This window comes from Tamandua tetradactyla, chromosome 9 (genome assembly GCF_023851605.1).
Source record: "Tamandua tetradactyla isolate mTamTet1 chromosome 9, mTamTet1.pri, whole genome shotgun sequence".
NCBI lineage: Eukaryota > Metazoa > Chordata > Mammalia > Pilosa > Myrmecophagidae > Tamandua > Tamandua tetradactyla.
The window spans coordinates 100,744,373-100,772,116 of record NC_135335.1 but is presented as its reverse complement, the minus strand read 5'-3'; the positions used below and the strand labels follow the sequence as shown (position 1 = coordinate 100,772,116).

Sequence of the window (27,744 nt, the reverse complement as noted above, 5' to 3'; positions counted from 1 at the left end):
TGAAGGGCATGATAGTTTATTTTTAAAAATCGTTCCATACTGGTCGTGATAACCAGCACACACCATGATGGCTTTTCTCTTGGGTATTAACATCGCAGCATTGTTGTGTCCTGAAACGCTCCGATAGGACCAAGAACGTTTGAGAAATAAAGATCTTAGATGAAAAGGAAGACTAATAATTCTGGTGCTCTATCTCACAAAACCAATTGAAACCCCTTATGAATCAGTGGCATTATCATGTAATGAAGTTATGAAGAAAAAAGGTTCTCTTAGAAGTAGGAAGCATGAACTTCTACTTCCTTGTACTTTAATCTTTGTTTAAGCTATGTCCACCCTGGCTAAAGAACAATCATACAAGACCTCAGATAATTTCCATGCTACCATTGCACAAGTTTAGTGATTTCCTTTAAAAAAAAAAAAAAGAAAACAAAAATAAAAACCAAAACACCTCAAACCACCATCAAAATAAAAAGATAAAAGTGATTTTCAAATCATTTGAAAAGCATGGTGCTTGTTTGCCCAATAAAGACTCAAACTTTAAATTAAATACTATAATCTCCAAACTTCTGCAATAACATTTTTATGTATATGGGGTTTTGTTTATAGAATTGCATTTTGTACTCAAAGAGAAAGTTACCTTTTAGAGGACAATGCATTTGATTACAGTTCCATATATCCATAGTAAAGATAAAGCCACATGATGTCAAATCTGGCTCCAAGGCATGAAATTTTGACCAAGGGTCAAAATGATAAAGATCTAGTCTTAAAAATATAACCTATATAAGGTTACTTTTTAGAAATTAAATGTGCTGTTGAGCATATATTTCAGTAACCTTCTTGTTTTTACTATCTGCAAAATGACCTAATCTATGTGACTCACCAACATTTCCAACTGACCTCTTTACTTCCGGGTTACCATTTCAGTACCAAGGGATTTCTGAGGCAGCATAAGTTTGACTTCATAAAAACAATGGATACTTTAACCTTTCAGTGACAGTTTTTAAATCTGTAAACTCAAGGATCACATTATTTACCTCACCAACTACAAAAACATTGAGATTTTGGCATTTCAAGCCAGAATCTCTTTGTGCTTTTTAAATTAAGCTGCTTTTGAATTTTTTTTGGTATTTATCAGCCATTTGTATTTCCCTTATAATAATAAAATAACATATTAAAAATAATTTTTAAGGTCAAATGTCCTGGGGTCTTATCAATACTTTTTTTTTAAACACAGTATAAATCAATTATTTTTTTCCTTTAGTATTTGGAATAGTAGAAATTTCTGGTCCCTCCTTATATCAACCAATACGACTTTTCATCATCACGTATAACACTGAATTTTACAGACATCCCTGAAAAGTTTTTGATTAAGTAAACGAGTGAATCACAGTGGAGTCTCAATCAGTTAACAGTATGGATCCATTAAAAAAAAAAAACAAAACACACACACAAACACACTGAATATTAAAATCTTCAAACTAAAAACAAAAACGAAAAACCTTTTAAGAACTTAAAACTGAGTATGTATTATCATTGATCCTGCTCTTGTATCCCCTGATTGATCAGACTCCTCTTCTCCATTTTATAAGACATGTTCGCTCAAATCTTCTGCCAAGTTTCCACTTGCGTGAAGAGACTTAATGCTACTGTAGCATCTAAGGGAAGAGAGTGGCACCATGTTGTTCCCTAAGAGACTTCGTTCTGAGATGACCGAGTTCCCTTCTCTGTTCTCGCCAGCATTTTATCAGGAGATAATACTTGCTGTACAAACTGATGACAGCTGACCCCCACTTCCCACCCTCAGCAAATACGAGGTTGCCATCAGTTTGTCATATGCACTGGCCTTTCACTCTTTCATTCAAAAAAGTTGTGGCTTACTTAAAAATAAAAAATAAAAAAATTAAAAGGAGGGGGAAGAAATGAAAATCAAGAGTCTAAAGGCACAAAGTAGCATAGCTGCTCTAGTTGGAGTTTGTAAACAGAGAATAGGTTGAATTTAGGTAATCCCAATCTATGAGAGTAAAAAGGCATCCACAGCAGGCCTTTATCCAGCCAGCTTCTTTGAGACCCCTCAAGGGTTTTGAGGTCTACAAAGTATGCACTAAAATACCCATACTTCAAAAAGCAATAAGGCAAATAGTATAATCATTATTCCAAAAGTTACAATGGTAGTGTAGGCATACATAGTATAATTTAGTTACAATGCGTGGTACTGTTTCTATTACATAACCATATTAACTGTTTCTTTCCTACATAATTATATATTCAGCTGGGTTTCACTTGAACACAAAACCATCCTTGTACCACCACTGATAGTTGGCAATAGGTCTTTGATAGCAGTTTTTATTCTGCTGTAGAAATTATCCTCAAACTGAAAAAAAGTCCATAATTAAATGTCCAGTCATTAAACACTGTCATATTTGTGAAGAGCTTCTTCCAATTTCTGGGTCACTTTTTGGAAAAATATTATTTGTTGTTGTAAGAAATGCTGCATCTGTGATTTAAAGTCTCTTACTCGAATTTGATGGAAGTGATGAATTTCAGCCAAAGTGGCAAAAGAAATAGTGTTGCAGCGATCTTGAATGCCATCAGCCTTTTGAACCTCCATTTTCCCTTCTTCCACATGTCGCCTACTCTCCTTTACTTTGGTAAGAGCTCCTGTAGTTAAAAAAAAAAAAATTACAAAAAAAAATATATATATACACACATCTCCCCACTGACATAGCCACATATTAAACAGAATCTCAGACTCTGTAAATACTTGCATAAACTATTTTAAACTCCTTTGGAATGACTAGTGTTTACCATACTGACTGAATATTTATAATATTTTCCATCTCTTCCAATAGAGATACTATATATAACAGATAATAAACTAGCAAGTAATTGTCTCTAAATACAGACAGACATGAAACTACAGTCTTCATGTTCTTAAAAGAAAAAGTTGGACATTATAAATACATATATAAATAGAATTAAATATTAAAACAATACCCCATAAAAGATGCAAACCCACTGAAGAAATATCACCAGAGAGTATTAAGCAGGACTAAAGTCAGTCATCCTGGCAGGTGCCACATAAGGGAGAACCTCCCCTAGATGCACAGTTACATAAAGACATAAAAGGCAAAGAATGTTCTCGAGCAGCAAAATTCACAGGTTCTTAGAAATGAGAGATAATAAATCTCAAATCTAATGAATACAACCAGTTTAAGAATTCAAATTTCTGAACTCCATCTAGCATTCATTCTGCTAACGACAAGACAAGACAGAAAGAGAGAGAAGTCCAGGACACCTGCCTTGGCAGTCCGGCAACACAACAACATGGAAAACACACAGTTTTTCTTACATATATTGTAATAAAAAGTAAGGGTACCAATATTCAGTAAGCTAACTATGAAAGTTAGCTTACTGGTTTTAATGACTGGGAGCAAAGAGAAAAAGTGTGGCATATTTGAACAGCTCAAGCTATGCATAGGAACAAATAGCAAGGGTTTTTAAACACTTGGGAAGTTATAAGCAGAACTACTCTCTAAGTTCTCAGGAAGCTTCCCTCTACCTTAAACCTCTACCCACTGTACCTCTACACTCAGTGTTCTCTCAAGTGAAAGTAAAAGCATATTTCCCCCCAATAGAAACAATATTACAAATACATTAGATGTGACTGAAATAGTATTAATATTATTAGACACAGAATTTGGGTTTTATTAAAAAGGGCTGTGCTCTTACAGTTGATAAGGCAATTCTAAAACTAAGACTTGTCTGCACATATTTCTAGATTTCGCATATTCTAATGTTTAAAATTTAAAATAGATGAAAATCAAAAAGAGCAAAAACTTCAATCAGCCTTAGCATATAAAGAACAGGAGGTTAGAAAAAGAAAACAAATTAGGGTGGAGTTAAATCATTTATTGACTTGCTACTTCTAGGATTCCTTTAAAAGTTAAATTTTGCATAAGAAGCAACTACAGAGGTACAATATAACTAGATGCGGAGTTGTAAGAAAGCGTTATAGCATCTTTTAAGCATTTTTGCTTTCTAACAGAAAACGAAAGCTATCAACGTTATCCAGACTATATACATTTTTATAATGGAATCTATGAAAAACAGGCAAAGGTTTTCAAAAGCTTTAAGTGGCTAATTTAGGAGGAATCTACTCCTTGTCACATAACAGTGCCATATTTGCTTTCAAAACAGAAACGGAAAACGAAAGAATCAGGTAGGGAAATAATACAATAAAATATAAGGTGAAAACTGGTCACTGCTGGGATAAACAAAGGATCCCATAACACTCATGGGTAGGGCAACAGTTTTTAAAGAACAGACAATAATACATAGGAGTGCTCCGAGGGAAACATATTTTAGAATAGGGATATAAGTACAATACAGTGAAACTGTTTCCTGGGTTAAAAGAGACATTACTTGCATCTGGGATAACAAATGGTCATATTAAGATTTTATTATGAAAAGAAAATGCAGGCAAGTATTAGAATTTGAGATTACATAAGTAAGGACTGACAATACAGAGCAGTGTGAATATATTCTCAGGAAAAAAAAAACACAATTCAAGTACTAATGCTTCTAGTTCTGAAGAAAATACTGTTACAAGAAGATAACACATGAGAGAGTGTAGCCTCCCCAAGTTACACAATAGAGAAATACATTCTCCAAATGTATCTAAAGTACAGAAAAACTTAAGGTAAGGCAATACTCAACCAGTACTCTAATCCCAAACAGGTAAAAGTAATTCTACTGAGTCTCCAGCAAATTTCAACTGCTTCTTCCTTGGGGGAGTGCTAAGGAAGGAGGCAGGAAGGAGGCAGAAAGGGCCATGGAGATGCCTCCTCATAAAAGGGCTGACATGTTGAGGATGAATTTTCGGTTGACCACTCAATTTAATTTTTAAATTAGTCTGGCAAATTATTAGAATTCCTCCACAGGACAGCAACTTCACTCAGAATCAAGAACCCTGAAGACTTTCTTAACAATAAACTCTGGTCCTGACAAGACAGCCATCAGGGAAGGCAAATCAGGGCTGATCTGAAGGCGAGAAGGGCAAAGTTTGATCACAGATTTTTTTTAAGAGGTGAAAGGGCTTTAAAATAATTTTTTGATAAAATTCTCTCAAATTACAAACACAAAACCTGAGGTCCAGAAAAGCTAAGTCACTTGTCCAGTCCCACAGCTAATTCGTGGCAAAGCCCAAATTCCCAGCAGCCCTGGCACTTCCATTTCCATTCCATGCAGGGCCTTCGTCACTGGGGAGACGGCTCACCCTCTCTGGGGTGTATAATGAGTAGATTAGTGGATTAGGATTTGAGATGGTGGCCTAACCTGCTACACCCCACTGAACAGGGTCCTTCCCTTCACACACACACACACACACACACACACACACACACACACACACACACACACACACACACACACACACACACACACACACACACACACACACACTGAGGGTTAAAAGGAAAACTAAGCCAGTATTTTTACTTCGTTTAGGATGTTACTAAATAAAAATCTCTCCTGGATTCCTATGGCATTCTTAGCTGATTCTGAGCATGCAAAATTCATAACTGGGCTCGTTTTTATATTTATTTATCTATTTATATTTATTATGACCATAACTGCCCAGACTCAAAGAAAGGCACTTTGCCCCACTTCTCTCACTCCACCAAATCAATGTCTTAAAATTCATTCCCACTTCCTTCCTAACTTTATTATGTACATCTGACCACTTAAAACAGGCTCAGTCAAGGGATTGAGAAAACCTTCTTGATCAAAAGGGGGAAGAGAGAAATGAGACAAAATAAAGTGTCAATGGCTGAGAGAGTCCAAACAGGTTATGCTGGAGGTTATTCTTAAGCATTAAATAGATTTCACCTTGTTAGTCAAAAGACATAATGGAGAGGATGGAGGCAAGTGCCTGAAAATGTGTTCCAGTAGCCATGTTTCTTGAAGATGATTGTATAATGATATAGCTTTTGCAATGTGACTGTGTGATTGTGAAAACCTTGTGTCTGATGCTCCTTTTATCTACCTTATCAACAGACTAGTAAAACACACAGAATAAAAATAGGGGGAACAAATGTTAGAATAAATTTAGTAGATTGAAATGTTAGTGATCAATGAAAGGGAGGGGTAAGGGATATGGTATGTATGAATTTTTTCTGTTTTCTTTTTATTTCTTTTTCTGAATTGATGCAAATGTTCTAAGAAATGATCATGATGATGAATATGCAACTATGTGATATTGTGAATTACTGATTATATATGTAGAACAGAATGATCATAAGTTTAAAAATGTGTTTGCTGTTATATTTTTAAAAAATTGAAAAACTAATAAAATAAAAAAACAGGCTCAGGCTGGAGAATGCAAAGCATGAAAATATGCATCCTTGTTTATAACACATGTGTATGTAATTTTTGAGGGCTTGTTAATCACATTTTGAAATGAATATAAAACAACTAATATAAATTAATATAATTGTATAACAAGATTCTTTAATATTTCCTTAAAGGCTCAAACTCAAATTTAACTCATTTTATAAATTAATTTCGATCCAGGAAGTAAGCACCATTTGCAAATGTGTCACATGATTTACACAGCATGCCATTAAATTACCTTCATTGGTAATATAGGTTTAAGAAGCATTTCAATGTTTGGTATGGTTTTATTTTCTCTAAAATAAGAGTAGTTAGGTTCCGGTGCCACTGAGGCAATCAGCACACATCCAGAAAGCCCCTCAAGCTGAACGAAGCACACCAGCAAATGCAGCTGTTTATTACATTAAACTGTATTGTATAATTTTCTTCTGCTTCTGATTTGCAGAGAGAAATAAATTTCCTGGCAACTTGTGATCTAATACAATGAGAAAGAAAAAAAAAACATAACTTCAGTGCTTCAGGCATTTTAATCAGGGGTTTTTAAACTTTATCCAAGAAGTTGTCTAGTCTCCCCACAATTTTCCTCCTTAAGCCTTTCTCTTCCACCTCCTCAGTCCCCTATAGGACTTGCTGGTTGTTTAAGGTCTCGCAACCTCTCCAGGTCCACTTTGGCACCTGAACTTTGCCTTCCTTTCCTCAACCAAATCTCTTTTTCTCAGTATGTTTTGTTTCTCCTCAGACCAATGACACAAAAGGCTCAGTCACTAAGCAACAGGAATGCAAAGGCTAAATTCTCTCCCATTAAAAAAAGGCACCTTATTTAAGTTTGAAATGATGAACATGCCAAAAGCATTAATTCGATTTTCTGCCACCCTAGGTCCTTTCCCCAGAAAACCGAAGCCATGGAGGGACAGAAGAGGATACACGTTTAAAGGGTAACAAGAGCAGCTGAGTAAAAGCTGCTCAAGACCAGACATGGTCAGCCTGTTTTTCCTCATTCTCTGCACTTGCAAAATGTTGAAAGAAAATGCTAATTTGGTCAATGTGGCCTATTTCCTTCTTATCCTCTCATCACTGGTGTCCACACCCTCTCCTTTCCACCTACTCCCCATTAACCTCTTCCCCTCCTTTTCCTTCCTCCCTTTTGGTTTCTACCTATTTGTTGATTCTTGCCTTCCTCCTTTTTTGGTTTCTACCTACTTGTTGATTGCCCTTTTCTGCCTCTGCTCCACATTTCTCCTTTTCATATTCTTTTGAGTAAAACCTCTCAAAACACAAAGGCCAATGCCCACTTTCACAGAGAGGTAGGATGGCACTCCACCCAGCAAAAGAATCACATACAAATACCTACTTTGTATATCTCATTTTTCCCTCTTCATACCAGAGGAAGGCAATTATCACCTCCATTTTCAGAGGTGGAAACTCACCCTTAGGGAAGCTGAAGCTAAACAATTTGACTAAAGATGCAAGCTGCATGTGAACCCAGGTCTGCCCAACTCCCCAACCCAGGTGGTCCCTCTGAACCTGGCCCGACCAAGGACCTCCTCACCCATCGTTTCTCAAAGCCCCACGGGTCAGCCTCAAGGCACAGGACACAACACCTCCACCCCCAACCCCTCGGAAGCTGACTGAGGCTCAGGGATGAGCAACTCACAAACGAGCTCTAGGCCCTAGAAATGTTATTCTTGGATCAAGTGATACTAAGTGGGCTCCAGATTTGGGTCACATTGATAAACTCTGGAGGATGTAAATATTAATACTGAACTCCAGTCAGTGAAAGCAGTTTTTTAGAGGGACTAAAAATACCTAAAGCCAAGAACTATCAAAAACAAAAAACAAATTAATTTAAAATTCACTTTCAATGCATAAATATAATAAATAACTGAAAGGTTTAGGAGGCGAAAGAGTGAGAAAGAAGAAAGGTAGGCCAGGAAATTTAAAGTGTGTGGGGGGTATTTCTGCGCTCCGGGGCAGAGCTCACCAAACCCAAGATGGAGGGAGGTGAGTGCGCGCATGGGCTTTGGCGCGGGCAGCTTTTAAGGATGGAGGTCAGGTGACATCTGGAAGGGGCAGTTCATTAGTTCCGGAAGTCAGGTTGGGAGGGGTGACACAGCCTCCGCAGCTCAAGACCCAGTGCCCTTCCCCGTTCCCCCCACCTAACAATAACAAAGAAGGCTGTTAAACCATTTTAAAAAGGAGGGAGAGGGTCAGGTCAAGAAAATAAATTTCAGAAGGAAAAAAACAAACCTAGTTGTTTAGTGATGAAAAAAATCATTTAAAGATATCAGGTCTGGGTTTGTTTCCCGGATCCTGCACCAAAAAAAAAAAAAATTATCAGGCCTCAGTATAGTTTGATTCTGATGATGCAATAAGAAGTAGTTCATTCTAAGTAAAAAGTCTCGTTATATACTAAGTAGCTCTTACAGTTTCATTTAGTAATTGCCAAGTGTTTAAGGGCAGAAAGACATTTACTATGAATGAAAACATTCATTAAGTGAAAATGTATGATTATTTCTACTCACTAGGTACATATATCCATCCTGTTCACGTTGTTTCAAACATGAAAAGAAGGAAATCACATTATTATATCTCTTGTGGCGTATTAGGTAAAACAAGTTGTTTACTGCTAGGAAATTCTACACATTTTTAAAGCTTCTTGTGTTTCAGTTTATATTGAATATCAAATATTACTGATAAAATTATTAAGGTGATAGATTCAAGAGAATTCTGCATATATAATGTACTTTTAGTTTAGAAAAGTTTTTGGATACAGTGGTGGAAAATGATATTTGTGTTTGTCCAAGCAAATTACAGATGAAGATTTCAGAATTTGAGATTAGGAACAAAAGCATGTATTTTTCCTGTTCTTAATAAAAGTAAGTAGAAAGAATATCCTTGATGATCATGACCACACAATATAAGTTCTAAAAACAATTGATTTTGCAAAGTTAAACCCATATAATGTTTTAAATTCAGAGAAAACAAATGATGCCTGAGATCCACAGTTCATAATTTCTAATTTTTTTGTTACCTGAACTATGTACATGGATACTGGTCTGTACAAATAAAGTAGCTTTAGATATATTTGCAAGCTAGCTCTTTGGGTTCAGCTGATCTTTTGTTTTACAACACTATTTCTGTTCTAAGAGAAGAGTGAGTTTTGGAGACTACCTCTAATTAAAGTTAAAGCCTTAGTTTCTTTTTTTCTACAAAGATAAAGGGAGACAAACTAAAGTCAATCTAACAGATGGTGACAAGTCCCTCTCTATGGGCCAGGAAAGGAACAAATGGCACCAGCTCTTTCATAATAGAGCTAATTTTTAAACTTTAGGACTGAAATTGTAAACTTCATTGTCACTAACCGCTACTCAAACTACAGTCTTAACAGTGAGCACCCTAAGACTTAATCATTTCTCCTCAGCGCACGCATCAGAGAATTCTGCACTAGTAACTAATCATCTCTAAAAAAGGTGCCCTCACTGTGGCTACTATGACTGGCACTCCACATCCCATTATGAGCACTAAGCCTTGGGAATAATTCCTGAATCAGCTGTTCTAAATTTAAGCACGTCCCTCACCCCTGTGAACTCCTGCTTCCTCTGGCTGGCAGCTGGCAGATGTCCAGTGGCTAGGAGTCTACTCTGGCCACATCTGGACTTCTTTCGATTAGATCATAAATAACCAATGAGAGACTAAATAAAGTACCCAAAAGTATATATAAATTCAAAATATAAGTTACAAAACATGGAAATGTACATATTACCCTTGCTGATAATATTTAGCTAAACATGTCTCACTACAGATATTAGTGGCTTTTTTGAAAATCACAAATGCCAAAATAACTAAATACAATAAGGGGCCTGGAAAGTAGGATTTTAAGACCCCTTCTGGCCCCATTTTTTATGTTTCCTTCTAATTCTGCTCCTCTTCTTAACCTGCCTATTTCTACCAGTGGCATCATCATTTTCTATCGCCCAAACTTAAAACCTCCTAGGTAACGCCAGACTCCTCAAGATGGCTGTCCCCTCACCAAGTCCTGTCCATCCTTTCCTGCTGGTGCCTCGAGCTCCCACCTGCTTGCATGGACTACTCTCACAGCCTCCTCATCTCGGAACAGAGCCCACAGGAGAAACTTTCTGAGTGCTGCTCTGGGGGCCAGGGCCAGGCAGAGAACTACAGGCAAGAACCTGTAGTTTTTACTTCAGGTCATGGTTCCTTCTGTAAAATGAAGATGATAAAAACATTTACCTCCAAAGCTTCTGCGATGCTTAAGTTCATATACCGAATATAAAATACAAAGCAGAGTGCCTGGTACACAGAAGGCCCTCAAAACTCTTCAGCTATTTTTATGATTAAGATGTCACTGTTCAGTTTACAATCTTTAGTGGCCAAAGAATAAAACTAAACTTTCTAGCAAGCACAGTATTTATTGCAGCGTTAAGAGCATCAGCCTCAAGCCAAGGCAAAACATCAATTCAAATTCTGGCTTTCCTTATTAGCTGTGTGATCCTGGAAATCACTTAACTTCCCTTATCCTCAGTGTCACAGCCATATTATGAAGGAGTTAATAGCTAATATGAAATGCTTAAAAGTATTATATAGTTTTACCATATAATCTAGTTACTCCATTTTATACATAAGGTGACAGGCTGAAAAAAATTAAGTTCGTGGCCAAGATTGCACAGCGAAAGTGGCAGGAGCTCAAATGCAGAATCATCTGATGGCAGAGTTCATGCCCACAGCCACTCTGCTATCATACCTACTCCTGTGAACACACTATCCACAGTCACATATATTCAGGTGTAACTGTTAATTCTAAATTCTGAGATACTGAGCTGTTTGTATATAACCTGGTCTTTCCCAGAAACTTTGGGTATTTATGTGCACCTGAGACTCAGAGTTATAGCTCTGAAGCTGTGAAAGTCAGCAGTACCCCATATAGGAACCGTTTAAAAGTTGAAGAAGTAATGAGACATCAAGTAAAGACATGAATGAACTGATGTGGAGAGGACTAAGGTATACCAGAAGACTGGGTAAAGGAGGATATCATCCATGTTTAAAAACTTCAACTTCTATGTGAGACTAAAGAGAGAGACGTTTATTTGGTGCAAAATTTATATTTTAGGTCATGCATTTCCTAATTTAACTTGTATGGTCAGTTTAATAAACACCATAAGTACACGGAATCTTGAATAGGGCATGAGATTTTGTTGGTTTGTCCAGGTTAATGTGATGCCCCAATAAATTCCAGAGTGATTTGGGCAGTGAATAAAGTATTTGCAAAGCCTCCATGGGGGACTGGGGAGAAAGGGGGCAATATTCAACATTCCCATTTGGGGAATTTCTGATATTCTAGCAAGCAGTGGGGACAACCAAATCAATAGGCCAAGCCCTCTATCTCAGGGTTCGCCCTTATGAAACTTATTCCATAAAGAGAAGCTAAGCCTTCTTAAACTTAGGCCTAAGAGAATCATCCCCAGAGAACCTCTGGTTGCTCAGATGTGGCCTTTCTAAGCCGACGTGGCAAGTGAACTCACTGCCCTTCCCCTCAATGTGGGAATGACTCCCAGGGGTATAAACCTCTCTGGCAACATGGGACAGAAATCCTGGGATGAGCTGGGACCTGGCATCAAAGGATTGAGAAAATATTCCTGACAAAACCGGGGTGAGAGAGAAATGAGACAAAATAAAGTGTCAGTGGCTGAGAGATTTCAAACAGTTGAGAGGTTATCCTGGAGGCTGTTCTTACGCATTATATAGATATCCCCTTTTTCATTTATGGTGTATCAGAGAGGCTGGAGGGAAGCACCTGAAACTGTAGAGCTGTGTTCCAGTAGCCCTGTTTCTTGAAGATGCTTGTATAATGATATAGCTTTTCCAATGTGACTGTGATTGTGAAAACCTTGTGTGTGATGCTTCCTTTAGCTAGGGTACAGACAGATGAGTAAAAAATATGAACAAAAAATAAACAAATAATAGGGGGAACAAAGGTTAAAGTAAATTAGGTAGATGGAAATACTAGTGGTCAATGAGAGGAAGGGGTGAGGGAATGGTATGTATGAGTTTTTTCTTTTTTCTTTCTTTTTCTGGAGTGATGCAAATGTTCAAAAAATTATCATGGTGATGAATATACAACTATGTGATGATATTGTGAGCCACTGATTGTATACCACATATGGAATGTTTGTATGTTAAGAACGTTCGCATGTTGTTTTATCAGTAACAAAAAAAAAAGGTATACTGTCTATAATACGCCCAAAATACTGCTAGTCACATGAGTGCTCAATAAATGATAGCAATTACCATTTACTCTCACTTCCCCTGCCTGCTCTTTCTTCCTTTTTCTTAGAAGGCCAGATAGTAAATATTTTAGACTCTGCAGGCCAAGAGGCAAAATTGAGGTTACTGTATAGGTACTTACACAGCCATTTAAAACGGAATCACTAAAAAAATGTAAAAACTATTCTTCACCAGCTCTAACCAGACAGGCAGCTGGCTGAATGTGGAGTGTGGGGTACAGTTTGCAGACTCCTGCCCCAAGCCATCTCCACATACTATGACCCCCACAGTCTACTGGTCATCTTATACTCCTCCTTGTCCCCCCCACCCCACTCCTGAGCAAGCGGACCTTTTTGTCTTCTCCTCCCCACCCCTGCTGACATTGCCGTGGTTTAGAATTTCATTGGGTTTTGCCAGGATTATTGCAAGAACTTCCCATCTTGCTCCACTCCAAGTCACATTTTCCCCCCACCACCAGCATTTTTCCATCTGAAGTAGAAAACTGACCAAATCGATAACCTGTTTGGTCTTCTGGACTGTCCCTCCATTTTTTTTTAACTTTTTTTTTTTAATTGTATAATACAACATTTATATAAGGCAAAGAAAGAAAAAAGCAATAGTTTTCAATTGACACTTTTTTCTTTTTTTTTGTGAAAAATAACATATTTACAAAAAAGCAATCAATTTCAAAGCACAGCATGACAATTAGTCGTAAAACAGATTTCGGAGTTTGGTATGAGTTACAATTATATAATTTTAGATTTTTACTTCTAGCTGCTCTAAGATACTGGAGACTAAAGAAATATCAATTTAATGATTCAGCAATCATACTGGTTTGTTAAGCCCTACCTTCTCTGTATAACTCCACTATCACCTTTGACCTTTCTCCCACTCTTCAGGGGTATCTGGAATATGCCCACTCTAATTTTTTCCTGTCGGAAGGTATATGAGTAATAACGGATAGGGAGATGGAACTAGCTGATGCTCTGGAAAGACTGGCCCCTCTAGGTTTCAGGGATTATCTAGTCCAGGGACCCATCTGGAGATTATAGGTTTCTGGAAAGTTACCCTAGAGCATGGAACCTTTGTAGAATCTTATATATTGCCCTAGGTATTCTTTAGGATTGACTGGAATGGTTTCCACTGGGGTCTGGCAAATTATGATAGGCAGCAATGTCTAACTAAAATTTGCTTAAGAGTGACCTCCAGAATAGCCTCTTGACTGTATCTGAACTCTCTCAGTCACTGATACCTTATTTGCTACACTTCTTTCCCCCCTTTTGGTCAGGATGGCATTGCTGATCCCATGGTGCAAGGGAGATTTTCACCCCTGCTTGTCTGTCCCAGGTAGCAGGGAGGGCAATGGATTTCACGTGTAGAGTTTGCCCCCTTCATTTTTAAACCCAGCTGCACATCATAATCACTTAAGGAACTTTTTTTAAGAATGCCATTTCCAAACTTCCTCTCCTCTCCTTAGTGAATTCTGGAAAGTCATTTTATGGATACAGAAGTCTAAGACTTTTACATCACTCACATGTTAATTAACTGTCTCCATCTATCCATAAAATATATCTAGATCTTGTCATCTTTATTTCCTATAACTTTTAAATTCTGTTATACATCATCATATAAACAAAAACAAAAACATTCCATAAATCACAGAAGACAACTACTTTGAAATCGATCAAGATACATTTAGTGAGTGCCTACTTCATTAATCCTCATTAATTAATTCAACAAACTTTTCTTAAGCATTTACTATGCATGTATGTAACACTGGAATATATAATATATACAATATATACAGAAACATAAAAACATGGTCAGCACACACTAACCAATCACCAAGCAATGCACAGCCTTCACCACACCATTCAGTATTTTATCAGCTATAATCACTTCAAAAAGGATCAAAATGGGACACTTCAAAGAGGGAGGACTGGATCTGAGGCACGGCTGGCTGTGCATGTGTTGTAGTGGAGGGAAGAAAGGGACAGAATGCAGAAACGCAATTGATCAAAAAGGACTGAAGTGAAATCCTGACTCACAAGCCCATTCCTGACATACTCACAACCTTCCCCATCTCAGCTGACAGAAACCCCATTCTTACTGCTGATCAGGCCAAAAACCAAAACCATGACAACTCTTCTTTCATACTCATGGGATCCATCAGGAAAACCTACTGATTGTACCTTTAAGATACATCCAGACTCAGGCCCCTTCTCACAACCTCTGCTGCCCACACCCAGGTCCAAAGGACAATCATTTGATTATTGGGGTAGTCTCATATTGATCTCACTGCTCCTGTTCTTGACCACCACAGACTATTCTAAACACAGTAACAAGAGGAAGCATGCTGACACGTGAAATTAAACATCATTTTTTCTTCTACTCCAGGTCTTAATAATGACCCACAAAGCCCTACAAATGTGATTTTCCATGACCTTATCTCCTACGAGGCTCCTCTTAGCTCCAATCACCTGGCTTCCTTGCTGTTTCTCAATATGCCTGGCACAGGGTCACCCCAGGGCCTTTGCTCTAGCTGTACCCTCTGCCTGAAAAGCTCACATTCCAGATAACTGCGTAGCTGACACCCTTACCTCCTTCCAGGTCTCTGCCGAAATTGTGACTTCTCAATAAGGTTTACTTTGACAATTCTTTTTTAATTCTGCAACTTGCCTCCCACACCCTCTTACTCTGTTTCACTTTTTCTTTTTTCCTTAACACGTACTATACTCCAACATACATCACACTTTACCTACTGTGTTTGTTTTTCACTGTGTCCCCACCTTGCCAGAACATAAGGCTGGTGATCTCTGTTCTGGTCACTGATACAGTCCTTGTACCTTTAATAGTGTGTGCTGGTTTGAAAGGAAGTATGCCCCCTAAGAAAAGCCATGTTTTAATATAAATCCCACTTCATAAAGGTAGAATAATCTCTATTCAATACTGTATGTTTGAAACTGTAATGAGATCATCTCCCTGGTTGATGTGATTTAGTCAAGAATGGTTGTTAAACTGGATTAGGGGATGACATGTCTCCACCCATTTGAGTGGGTCTTGATTAGTTTCTGAAGTCCTATAAAAGAGGAAACATTTTGGAGAATGAGAGATTCAGAGAGAGCAGAGAATGCTGTAGCACCACGAAGCAGAGAGTCCACCAGTCAGTGACCTTTGGAGATGAAGAAGGAAAATGCCTCCCAGGGAGCTTCATGAAATAGGAAGCCAGGGGAGAAAGCTAGCAGATGACGCCGTATTCGCCATGTGCCCTTCCAGCTGAGAGAGAAGCCCTGACTGTGTTCGCCATGTGCCTTCTCACTTGAGAGAGAAACCCTGAACTTCATCGGCCTTCTTGAACCAAGGTATCTTTCCCTGGATGCCTTAAATTGGACATTTCTATAGAAATGTTTTAATTGGGACATTTTCTCGGCCTTAGAACTGTAAACTAGCAACTCATTAAATTCTCCCTTTTAAAAGCCATTCCATTTCTGGTATATTGCATTCCAGCAGCTAGCAAACTAGAACATAGTGCTTGACCTATGTTGTGCATTTAAATATTCATTGAATAAAACAAAATTTATCTTTTTAGAGTCCTATGAATAAATTTAATGCTTTTAGCTTCCCTCCCTATTCACTGTCTCCCTAACTGCTAAATAATACATGAACTTTCTTTATTCGGGAAAGGAAAATCAAATCACAGTGAGAGATAAAAAGTTATAAGAAAAGGTATAGAAATGATATAAGGGCTAAAACGCATTCAAAATAAAGTTAAATCAATCTATAAATACATGATCAGTATCAGATTGTTTCTGCCTTTGGAGAGATAGTTATTTAGAACATAAAGTGAAATATGCTTTGTAGAAAGGAAAAGTCATAACGACTCATCTCTTTGGTAGCCCTGATAATTACATCCCTCATATGGGTCAGAAAGAAGTTGCTTCAGCAGCCCACTGCATCTCAGCTTCAGACTATGTGGGATCCAACAGCAGCAGGTGGCAGTGACCAATTATTAATCGCTTTCATATTGGCAGGGCCTGGAGGGCTAAGCTCTCCATGCATGTTTGCTGATGTGAATTAAATGTGCATACATTTTCCTTCACATCAACTAATAAAGATTTTCATGCTCCCAGACTACACAATCACATAAGTAGATAGAATACCTCTAAAAACCAGCCTGAACGTCTAAACGTTTACTGTATACATAAGGAGATTTTATTTTCAACATAGGAATGATGCTATTAAAAAAAATCCACCAATAAAATGCTACCTAGGTAATTATTAAACTTATATTTACAGATGAGTGAATTAGAAGCTAGGAGATGTTAGAATGATTTGTGCTGTGACACAGTAATTTGGTGGGGAGAGGTTTAAGGAGACAATCTACATAAATCTTCAGTGTGAACAACAACAAACTACAAATAACACATACATTTATCCCTCTGTTATTATTACTTAGGGGTGCGCAATATAAGAAAACCTTATTTGTCTCTAGTGCTCCCTTTAGTATTTCTTGCAGAGTTGGTCTCTTGGTCAAAATTCTCTCAGTAATTTTTTGCCTGAAAATGTTTTAATTTCTCCCTCATTTTTGAAGGACAATTTTGCTGGATATAGAATTCTTGGTTGGCAGTTTTTCTCTTTTGTAATTTAAATATATCATCCCACTGTCTTCTTGCCTACATGGTTTCTGCTGAGAAATCTACGCATAGTCTTATTGGGTTTCCCTTGTTTGTGATGGATTGTTTTCTCTTGCTGCTTTAAGATTCTCTTTCTCGGACTTAAGGGCAAAGACACAAATGGACATTTGCACACCAATGTTTATAGCAGCGTTATTTACAATTGCAAAGAGATGGAAACAGCCAAAATGTCCATCAACAGACGAGTGGCTAAACAAACTGTGGTATATACATACGATGGAATATTATGCAGCTTTAAGACAGAATAAACTTATGAAGCATGTAATAACATGGATGGACCTAGAGAACATTATGCTGAGTGAGTCTAGCCAAAAACTAAAGGACAAATACTGTATGGTCCCACTGATGTGAACCGTCATTCGAGAATAAACTTGGAATATGTCATTGGTAACAGAGACCAACAGGACTTAGAAACAGGGTAAGATAATGGGTAATTGGAGCTGAAAGGATACAGACTGTGCAGCAGGACTAGATACAAAAACTCAAAAATGGACAGCACAATAATACCTAATTGTAAAGTAATCATGTTAAAACACTGAATGAAGCTGCATCTGAGCTATAGGTTTTTTTTTGCTGTTGTTGTTCGTCTGTTTGTTTGTGTCTTTTTTTTTTACTATTATTATTTTTATTTTTTCTCTATATTAACATTCTATATCTTTTTCTGTTGTTTTGCTAGTTCTTTTCCTAAATCGATGCAAATGTACTAAGAAATGATGATCATGCATCTATGTGATGATGTTAAGAATTACTGATTACATATGTAGAATGGAATGATTTCTAAATGTTATGTTAATTTCTTTTTTTTCTTTAATTAATTAAAAAAAAAAGATTCTCTTTCTCTTTGACCTCTGACATTCTGATTAGAGTACGTCTATTTGGATCTATTCTCTTTGGGGTACGCTGCACTTCTTGGATCCGTAATTTTAAGTCTTTCATAAGAGTTGGGAAATTTTCAGTGATAATTTCCTCCATTAGTTTTTCTCCTCCTTTTCCCTTCTCTTCTCCTTCTGGGACAACCACAACACATATATTCGTGCGCTTCATATTGTCATTCAATTCCCTGAGTCCCTGCTCATATTTTTTCATTTTTTTCCTATAATTTCTGTTTCTTGTCGGATTTCAGATGTTCTGTCCTCCAGTTCACTAATCCTATCTTCTGCCTCTCAAAATCTACCATTGTAGGTTTCCATTGCTTTTTTTCTTCTCTTCTGCTGTGCATTTCATTCCCATAAGTTCTGTAATTTGTTTTTTCAGACTTTCCATTTCTTCTTTTTGTTCATTCCTTGCCTTCTTTATATCCTCCCTCAATTCATTGATTTGGTTTTTGATGGTTTTTCATGTCTGTTTGTATATTCTGAACTAATTGTTTCAGCTCCTGTATCTCATTTGAATTGCTAGTTTGTTCCTTTGACTGGGCCATATCTTCAATTTTCCTGGTGTGATTTGTAATTTTTTGCTGGCATCTAGATATTTAATTACCTTAACTAGTTTATTCTGGAGATTGCTTTCACTTCTTTCACCTAGGGTTTTCTTGCTGGATGAATTTGTTGTGTATCTGTTCATTGACATTCAGTTCAGCTTTTTCTGGACCTCTAACTTAGGTTTTGTTTAACAGAGGAGAATTTTTCAGTTCTTGTTTTCTTGTTTCTTGCCCTGCTTGTACGGTGCCTTTCCCCCCCACACTTAGGAGGGTCTACGTAGGTATTATAGACCCCAGCCGGATTTTCCCAGACCAAACTGGCCTCCTATCAGGGGGAAAGAGTCACCTGCATCAGTTTTCCCTGAGGGTGAGACCCAGCAGGTTGAAAGACTTTCCTGTGAAGTCTCTGGACTCTGTTTTTCTTATCCTGCCCAGTATGTGATGTTTGTCTGCCTGCAGGTCCCACCAGCATAAGATGATGCCGTACTTTTAACTTTAGCAGACTCTCCCTGCTGGGGGCATGGTGGAGACAGAGGAGAGGTTGTAGGCTGGTTTTAATAGCTTCAAATTACCAAGCCCTGGTGTTTGAATTCCTTGAGGGAGGGAATCCACCTGAGTTGGGCTTCACCCCTCCCCTGGGGAAGGCAAAGGCTCCAGACAAGCCCTCGAACAAGCTTGTTTCTGCCTATGCCTAGGGCAGGTGCAGCCTGAGAAATCCTGCGGCTATATATGAAGGCAGTCAAGCGTTTGTAGAAACACAGCCACAAAAACCTCTGTTTCCTTTTTTTTTTCTCTTTCCGTCAGCCTAATGAGTGACCTCCGCTTTGACCAGGTTCACCCAAGCTGGGGGCCTATTTTTAGTAGTCAGAATTTGTTAATTAATTTCACAGTTGGCATTTGGTTGGGCTCGGCCCCTACTGCTGGTAAAGTCTCTTTCCTTTCCCCTCTGGGAAGCAGCCTGTGGGGGAGGGGCACTGGCCGCCGTGGCTTGGGGAACTCACAGTTCTGGGGGTGCTCACAGCTGGTCCAGCTGGCCCAGAATGACGTGGCTCCAGGAGCTGTTCTGTACTGTTTCTGATTATTTAGTAGCTGTTCTGGAGGACAAACTAAAACGTGCACACTGCTAAGCCGTCATCTTGGTCCCCTGTCAGAAAACCCTATTATTCAATTGCAGTATCAGTGATTCCTTGGCCTTGTACACTTTGCCTGCAATTTTGGTGATGAAAGGCTGGGTCAATAAAATTACTGGAATTGCCTTTTAAAGGAGAGTACCTCTCATTTTAAAAGTATCTTTCTACTCTTCAAAAATTAAATATTTACTGAGCAGCTATTATGATCCATAACAGCTAATCCTCATGAAGACCTTGTGAGAAGGTGTTCCAACTTTGCTGTTGAGAAGACTGAGGCTCAGAGAGGTTAAGAAACTTGTCCAAGGCACTACTCACACAGCCACAGCTGGTTTCCCTGTCTCCCCCACTAGTCAAAGAACTCACCTAGGACCAAACCGAGTCCCGTCCAGCCCTCTGCAGACACTAGCAGACTAACTAAAACCTAGTCTGCATGCATAAACGTGGGATGACAAATGGTACAACATCCAATCTTATCCAAAAGAGCTAAACAAAACTTACTAATTTACTTGTACCATGCTGTTTGTGATAATCCTTTAGTTAATGATGTCATGGAGCTTTGCAAAGAAATGGCAAATTAAATCTAACTTGAGAATTAAAACTTGACTTAAAAACAATTAGAAATAACAATCGGTTTTTTTTTTTTTTTTTTACATGGGCAGGCACCAGGAATCGAACCCGGGTCCTCTGGCATGGCAGGCGAGCATTCTTGCCTGCTGAGCCACTGTGGCCCACCCCAACAATCGGTTTTTATTCAACTTGAAGAAAAGCAATATAATTTAAGGGAAATATCATGCCTGTAAGTGAATTTATACCTTCTCTCTCTTACAGAACTTGTCAGTTGTTTGGGTTCTACCATAATGCTTGGAAATCCTAAGGCAACCACTCAGAAACCCATACAGATGACATTTCTAAATAGAGGAAAGTCCAAATGAGTACACAGTGCACCAAGAGTTACCAGAAGAAGCATGGATGGGAGGGCAGGTTCTCCGGCCTTTCAGACCCACTGTGATCAGTGAGACCTACTTGGCTTCCCAGTGTGATTGTGATGAGGGTTCCAGGGCTCAAACAAAACGTCTGAGAAAACACTGACAGGATAATATAAACAGAACTCCCACTTAACTAATGACTAACATCTTCTTGCCCAGTTAAAATTATGCTTTAACAAAGAAGCCCCCAAAATTTCTGAAGTTCCGAAAGTTACCTTATTTTCACTAAGAAAATACATACTGGGTCAAAGGTTAAGGCTAGAATTGAAGTCTCCTTAGAATAGCTGGGAGTGGAGGTAAGGGAGAGGAGGAAGAGGTGTAATTCCAGATGGGCTAAAAAAAACAGGTGCAATTAATAGGTGCAATTAAAATAGGGATGAATGGCCTCAATTTCCAGCCTAAATGTTAAAAATGAAGATGAGTTTGCAAACTGCCCAACTTATTAGAACTTTTCTCTATATTTCTTTTTCTATAACCCTCTCAGAGCTATTTTAGCCACAGGAGACTGTGGAGCAGACAAGAAAGGACTCACTACAGCCCGGCCTCACAGTGCGTGCCATGCCAGGACTCAGGTCATCTTTAATTAATGTCTGAGGGACTAGGACTAACCTACAAGTAGTAAAAGGAAGCACAATTGTGAAATTCTACCCAATAAGATTGCTATGCCTACTACCAGTGCACTATTCCTGAAGTCGTGGGGCTATTTCTTGCTGAAAAGAAGCCTCCATCTAAAACGCTGACAGAGAACAATGGAGTAGATAACGCACATTTAGGAGTACAGAAAACAGGACCGTCTGTCTAGTCCTGCCTCTCTGCTTCACATAGCTCAGTCTAGATTTTATCAACAAACCACCTTTATATGATTTTATATTCTTTCTCTAGAATAAAGAAATTTCACTGTGACTCCAACTATCTAGTCCATATCCATAAACAAAGATGAAACCAATGTTTCTCATAATCTAACTTTACAGTCTTTCCCTTTCACAATATTGCCCAAGAGATAAGCCTAAAGCTTTTAAATCAAGACTCACTGCCATTCAGATTTAGCTTTATTAAATATTATATTGAGAGTAATTACCTTTAGAAACAAAATCATATATGCTAAGAAATTCAGAGTAAATTATATTCTATGGACTACCCCAAACTTACCCACATGAGCATTATTACAAAGGCACACTGCAGGCATGGATAATAAGGGAGGAGATAAAATGCTACCATTTCAAGAAAAGAAAATTGAGACCACTGCATTTCAAAGTTCATCAGCGATAAGCCAGTGTGTACTGTCCAGCCAGAGATCAATGTACTACCTACAAACAAAGAATTGAAGGGACTTCTGTTAAGTCAAAGCAAAAGATGAATACAATTCAATCCGATTCCAAATTTCCATCTAATGTGCTGCAAACTATAGCAAACTGCCTTCTTTCTCCACTCTATTCCATTTATCTAAATAGGTCTGTTTATCCAAAATGCCATCAGATGGTGAAAAAATTAGAACTCTAGAATTCTTTTTCAGTGAAGAACCATATGGCTTCTTCCCTATTGTAGAAAGTACTTACACCAAAGCCATTATTAACTGTAAGCAATGGTTTCAGTACTAAGTATAGCTGGAAAAATGGCAGTCTGCCACATTTAAGAGTACTTGAGTTTTCTAACGATTCCGTAATGCAGACGTCCAATTGGAGACCAGTTGTATTTTCTGAACGGACCACGAACATGAAGGAAGACCACAAAGCTGGTGAAGTGCTACTGGCTCACATCACTGAAACACTTTCCTCATACACTAAGTGTCTGGGAAGTTCTGCAAAGAGGGATCTAGCAGGGCCTGCTGCTCCTTCTGGTTTTAAATCTTAAGCCTATGCGCCTATAAGCCTATATGAGAAGGAGGGATGCCATGAGATGACCATGTAACAAGACAGCTACCCGGAAAGTACATTAAAAGATAATTTGCTGGAGAAATGTATGACAAACTATTGGCAACTGTATAGCACAGCCCTGTCCAACAGAACTTCTGCGATGATAGTTTGTTCTGTATCTCTGCTGTGCAATAAGACAGCCATTAGCTATTAAGCACCTGAAATATGGCGAATGTGACTGAGGAATTAGATTTTTAATTTTACTTAATTTTAATGAACCTAAATTTAAATAGCCACGTGACTCACAGTTACTCTACAGCACAGGCCCAAAATTGTAGCGGTCTAGATCATTCTAAAACCTGACTGACCACAACAGTCTTCTGGGTTAGGAAAAAACTGAGAGGAGCTTAATGTTCCTTTTCTTTCTCCCAGGAATTCAGGAAAAAAAATTCTAACTCTCCAGAACTGCTTTTGTAACTAAACAGTACTTTCTAATTAGGTTCTACCTCATCTGAATGTTGACCTCGCAATATATCATTAGAACATGTGAAATGTAAAAGCAGTGAACTGCTTTTTCTCCTAACAATGGGAATTTAACAGGTGAAATGATCATTTTGAATTTAAAAATTTCTCTCTAAGAATAAACTTTAGACTAGAAATTTATAACAAAATGGTTAAGTTGCTAAGATTTTTATTTCTTTCATTATTTTTTAATCTGTTCTCAAAAGTCATAGTACAACCTTTGATGTGATTCTGCACTGACACTGGAGGAAAAAACAACCTATAAACAAAATCCCCAAGCGCTCAGACTAAGATTCATTTCAATAGCAACTGCATAGTTAAGGTAGGGGAAAAAAACTGAGCTGCTCTTTACAACCGTAAGTCCTGAACATGCTTAACACAGCTTTAGGCTTTTGTATATTTATCTCATCCATATTGCAAAAAAAAAACCAATAGCAACCCTGATAAATACTAGTTGTAAGCAACTGCTTTTAGTAATTTTTATGTACTGCAAACTATAGCCTTAACGACAACACATTCTAACGATGTCATCTAGGAGCACAGGCTCCCTGTACAGCAGAAACAAACTATACCGATAGCAACTGGTGCTCTTTCTAAAGTTCCTAGAGATTTTGTTTAGTGCCCCTGAATATGTTTAAACAACATAAAACGGCCCTGGTTCTAATGAAGGAGGCTTTTCAAATCCCAAGCAACAGGTGGCAATTTCAGTTCTAGGATTTTTAAAAAACAAACTAAATGGTTTATTGTTTTGCTTTAGAGAAGCAGAGGGGAACAGACTAAGTAGACTACTACTGTAAAGAAAAACAGACCTTGGGAGGGACACCACACCTTTTCTAATAAATAATTTCAACAAGAGGGCATTTGACAAAGGTTGGCCAGCATAATTTTGGGTGTATGGTCTGCATGACAGTGAAATTAGTGAATGAGCGATGCCATCCTGGAGTAGCAAGTCTGCGTAGCAGGGTTCTGTAATTGGTTCTACCCTCTTTTACCCACTTACCAACAATTTGCATAAACTCACAGAAACATGTAATAAAAAAGGAAGCAGCAAGGGTCCAGAATGATGTAACTGATGGAATTTAAACAAAAAGTCCTACATTAAGGTTTCAGAAGTCATTTCCACTAGCACATGCAAGTAAGTCAAGGATTCATGGCCAGTTACGCAAAAGAAGACAGTACATGTATTAGCAAGTGCAATATGGGTGACAGTGATATGGGTGCTCAAAAAGCCAATTCAATCTTGTCATTTACACGTTTCCAATTACTGAAAAAGTTATTCTTCTCAACTAAAGTTAGTACTGCAGATGTTTCAGGGTACATTTCAGCAGAGATAAGGGAACACTCAAGGTATCTGTAGGAGCACCCTACGCCCTCTCCATGGCAAGTCAGAAGACTAGCCACACACTTGGAAGGGGAAGGAGAGAAGCAGAGGGGAAGGAAGCAAGACTGCTGTTTCCAAACGTCCAAGGGCTGACATGTGAATAAGGAATAGACTTATTTTGTGTAGGCACAGGGGGCAGAAAGAGACTGAAGAGAGACAAATTTAGGCAATTCAAGAAGAGTATCTCAGAGATCAGGGCTGTTCACAAATGCTTGGGCCCACCTGGAAAGAAGTGCAGTGAAGGCCTTAGGACTGAAAGCTTCTGCTGGAAGGCCAGACCTGACGACCTAAGGTGGTTTCCACCACCCAGCACAGGAAGTCCCATTACACGACTCCCTCTTCCCACACTCCCCTCACAGTGGCTAGGAGGCTTTCACAGACAACCAGGCCTCCCTAACGCCAACACCTCCCCATTAGGTCTTATGCAAGGCATTACGTCAGAATGCAAATCAGTTACTTTAGGACAGACATTACTGCTCTAATTTACTGTATTAAAATTTGTTTTGCAAATTTTGGTGCTTTAACACAAGTTAGGGGCACTAATAACTTAATGAAATAAGAAATAATAAAATGACAAATAACAATCAAACAATATTACAGGAACTCTGTTCTCACTCAGATTCTATACATTTTATGTAGCTCCCCTACATCATTTTCTTAATTTTGGTCTGCTAATAGATTCCAAACTAAAAATAATTAAGCCTAAAGAAATTCATTTTCTTTAAATTTCCTGAAATTAAAGCAAGCCTTTTACCTCATTTTTACAAAGGTTGCAAACAAGAAGCCTGTTCAGGAAGTTCTTAAGTTGTCCAAGATAATTTCTCTAGAGGTGTGTGTGTGGGGGGGGGTGGGGCTGGCTTACCTTTATTTGTAGATACACTTTTTCCCCATCATTTCCCTGCTTTCCAAAACCTATCACTAAGTGCCTCTGCAGTACCTGAATAGATGCTTAAGAGGATTTAAGTTCCCTTCTTATTCTATTCTAATCACAAGATTACAAACCCAAAAAGAAGCTCATTACCCAACTATCCAAACTCTAAAATGACAGCACTGTCATAAAAAGTACTCTCAGAAGATTCTCTGAAGACTACTCACTCCCTATCTGGAAGACACGTTAAGGAGGAAGCTACCAGCGTGACCATCCACCACACTCTCCAGGCAAAGAGCCTAGCTCGGCACATCCCTGCTCAATTCTGGACCTGTAGAACATTACAAGAAACTGAGAGTGGTACTTCGTTTGAAGTCATCCCTTTTAGCCTGAAAAAAAACAAACAAAAAACCCTTCAACATCATTTGCTCTAAAGGCCAAGCTTTACCTTTCTGCACGTGGATGATGTCCGGGAAGTTGGCCAGGTGCCCCTGATACAGCGCTAACAGGTCCATGACTGGGTCCAGGTCCTGCCTGGGCTGCTCCGCGAAGAGCTCGCCGATGGCGTCATAGGCATCTCCGGTGAAGGCGATGGCCTGGTTCAGGCCCACCGAGAAGGCCTGCTGGTCCAGCTCAAAGGCCTGGCTGAGGCCACGGAACGACTGGCCCACCTTCTGATACTCCTTCTTGAAGCCCGTCACCTGCTTGCGCGCGAACTCGTTGGCCGTGTGGTTGAGCTGCAGCGCGCTATCGTCCATCTTCTTGGTGAAACACTTGAAGCCGTCGATCTTACTCTCCACCTCCTGCAGGTCGAGGGCAGCCGCGGGGGGCGTGCTCAGGGTCAGGAAGAAGTTGGCGCCCACCATCTCATCCTTCTCCGCCTTCCTCTTGCCCTGTTTCCAGGCCTTCTCGTCGGTGCTACTGGGACATGTCAGGAAGTGCTGGAAGACGTCGCACTGCGCCAGCACCGGGTGGCTGGCCATGTGGTTCATCCACCAGATCAGGCCCTTCCTGCGTTTGGAGATGAAGTCCTCCTCGAAGCGGCCGGTGGCCTGCTTCTCAGGCAGGTGGGGCACCGAGATGACAGGGAATTTCTCAGCCAGGCGTGCGTACAGCCAGTCGAAGTGCTTGTAGCGCCGGTGCACGGGCACCTGCGTGTGCGTAGGCACCAGCTTGTAGGAGATGTAGCTCTTCATGCCCTTGAACTTGGTCTGCTTAGTGGGGTCGTCGATGGTGCACTGGAAGGGGTAGGGGTTCTCCTGCCACTCGGGGCCATAGGGCCCCAGCACTACGCACAGCTTGTCGCCGTCCTTCACAAAGCCCGACGCCTCGCCGAGCACGAAGGCCTCCCCGCCGGACTTGACGAAGGTGGAGAAGCGGTTGAGGTTGCGGCTCACCGTGGCCGAGCTCTTGGCCCCCGACGGGTGGTGCTGCGGGTGGTGCGGGGGCGCCGAGCAGCCGCGAGGGCCGAGCGACAGATCGGAGCGCGTCGACAGGCGGTAGCGACCCGCCGCGCCTACCCCCGACGACGAGCCGTCGAGGTCCGGGTAGGCGCCGCTGCCCAAGGCGCCCGGCTCGTCCGCCACCGTAGAGCTGTCGTCCCACTCATCGTCCCAGTCATCATCACTGCCCTGGCTGGCCTGGTAGCCGCCGCCGCCGTAGAGCTGTTGGGGCGACGGCTGCAGGGCGCCCCCGCCGTACGTGAAGCCCGCGCCCAGCGGCTGGAAGGTGCTCGGCGGCGGCGCCTGCTGCGGCTGCAGCAAAGGCTGGAAGGCGTCCGGCGGCGGCTTGAAGGAGGCGGGCGGCACGGCGGGCAGGGGCTCGAAGCCGCCGGGCGGCACGTTGGCGTAGCGGGCCGGGGCGCCAGGGCCGCCGTCGGCCGCCGGGCTGGGCTCGGGGGCGCGGATCACCTGCACGTAAGAGGCCGGGAAGAGGCCGCGGTCGCCGCGGCTATTGATCCCCTCGAGCCAGCCCTCGATGTCCTGCTCGCTGCACAGGCTCAGCACCTCGTGCTCCCTCAGCGAGATCTCGCCCGGGTTCTCGGACCTGAAGTCGTAGAGCGCCCGGGCGCGCAGCGCCATGGTCCCGGTGCCCGGGCGGGAGGCCCCTGACTCCCGCCGCCCCGAGCCCCGGGCCCGCCCGACGGGCCCCCGGTATTGCCTGCGCTCTGGCGTGCGGACCGAACGCCGAAAGGCAGCGTGCACCCCAGTTCCCCCGCCCG

At 40.2% G+C, this 27,744-nt stretch overlaps 1 protein-coding gene across 1 annotated transcript; it reads right to left on the bottom strand.

The window, feature by feature from the left end:
• On the bottom strand, window positions 1-27,744 carry SNX18 (sorting nexin 18). The gene is made up of 2 exons (XM_077117136.1): window positions 25,972-27,744; window positions 1-2,658 (listed from the first exon to the last, which is right to left on the bottom strand). Exons 1-2 carry the CDS (start codon window positions 27,602-27,604, stop codon window positions 2,405-2,407), a joined length of 1,887 nt encoding a protein of 628 aa, XP_076973251.1. The 5' UTR covers window positions 27,605-27,744; the 3' UTR covers window positions 1-2,404.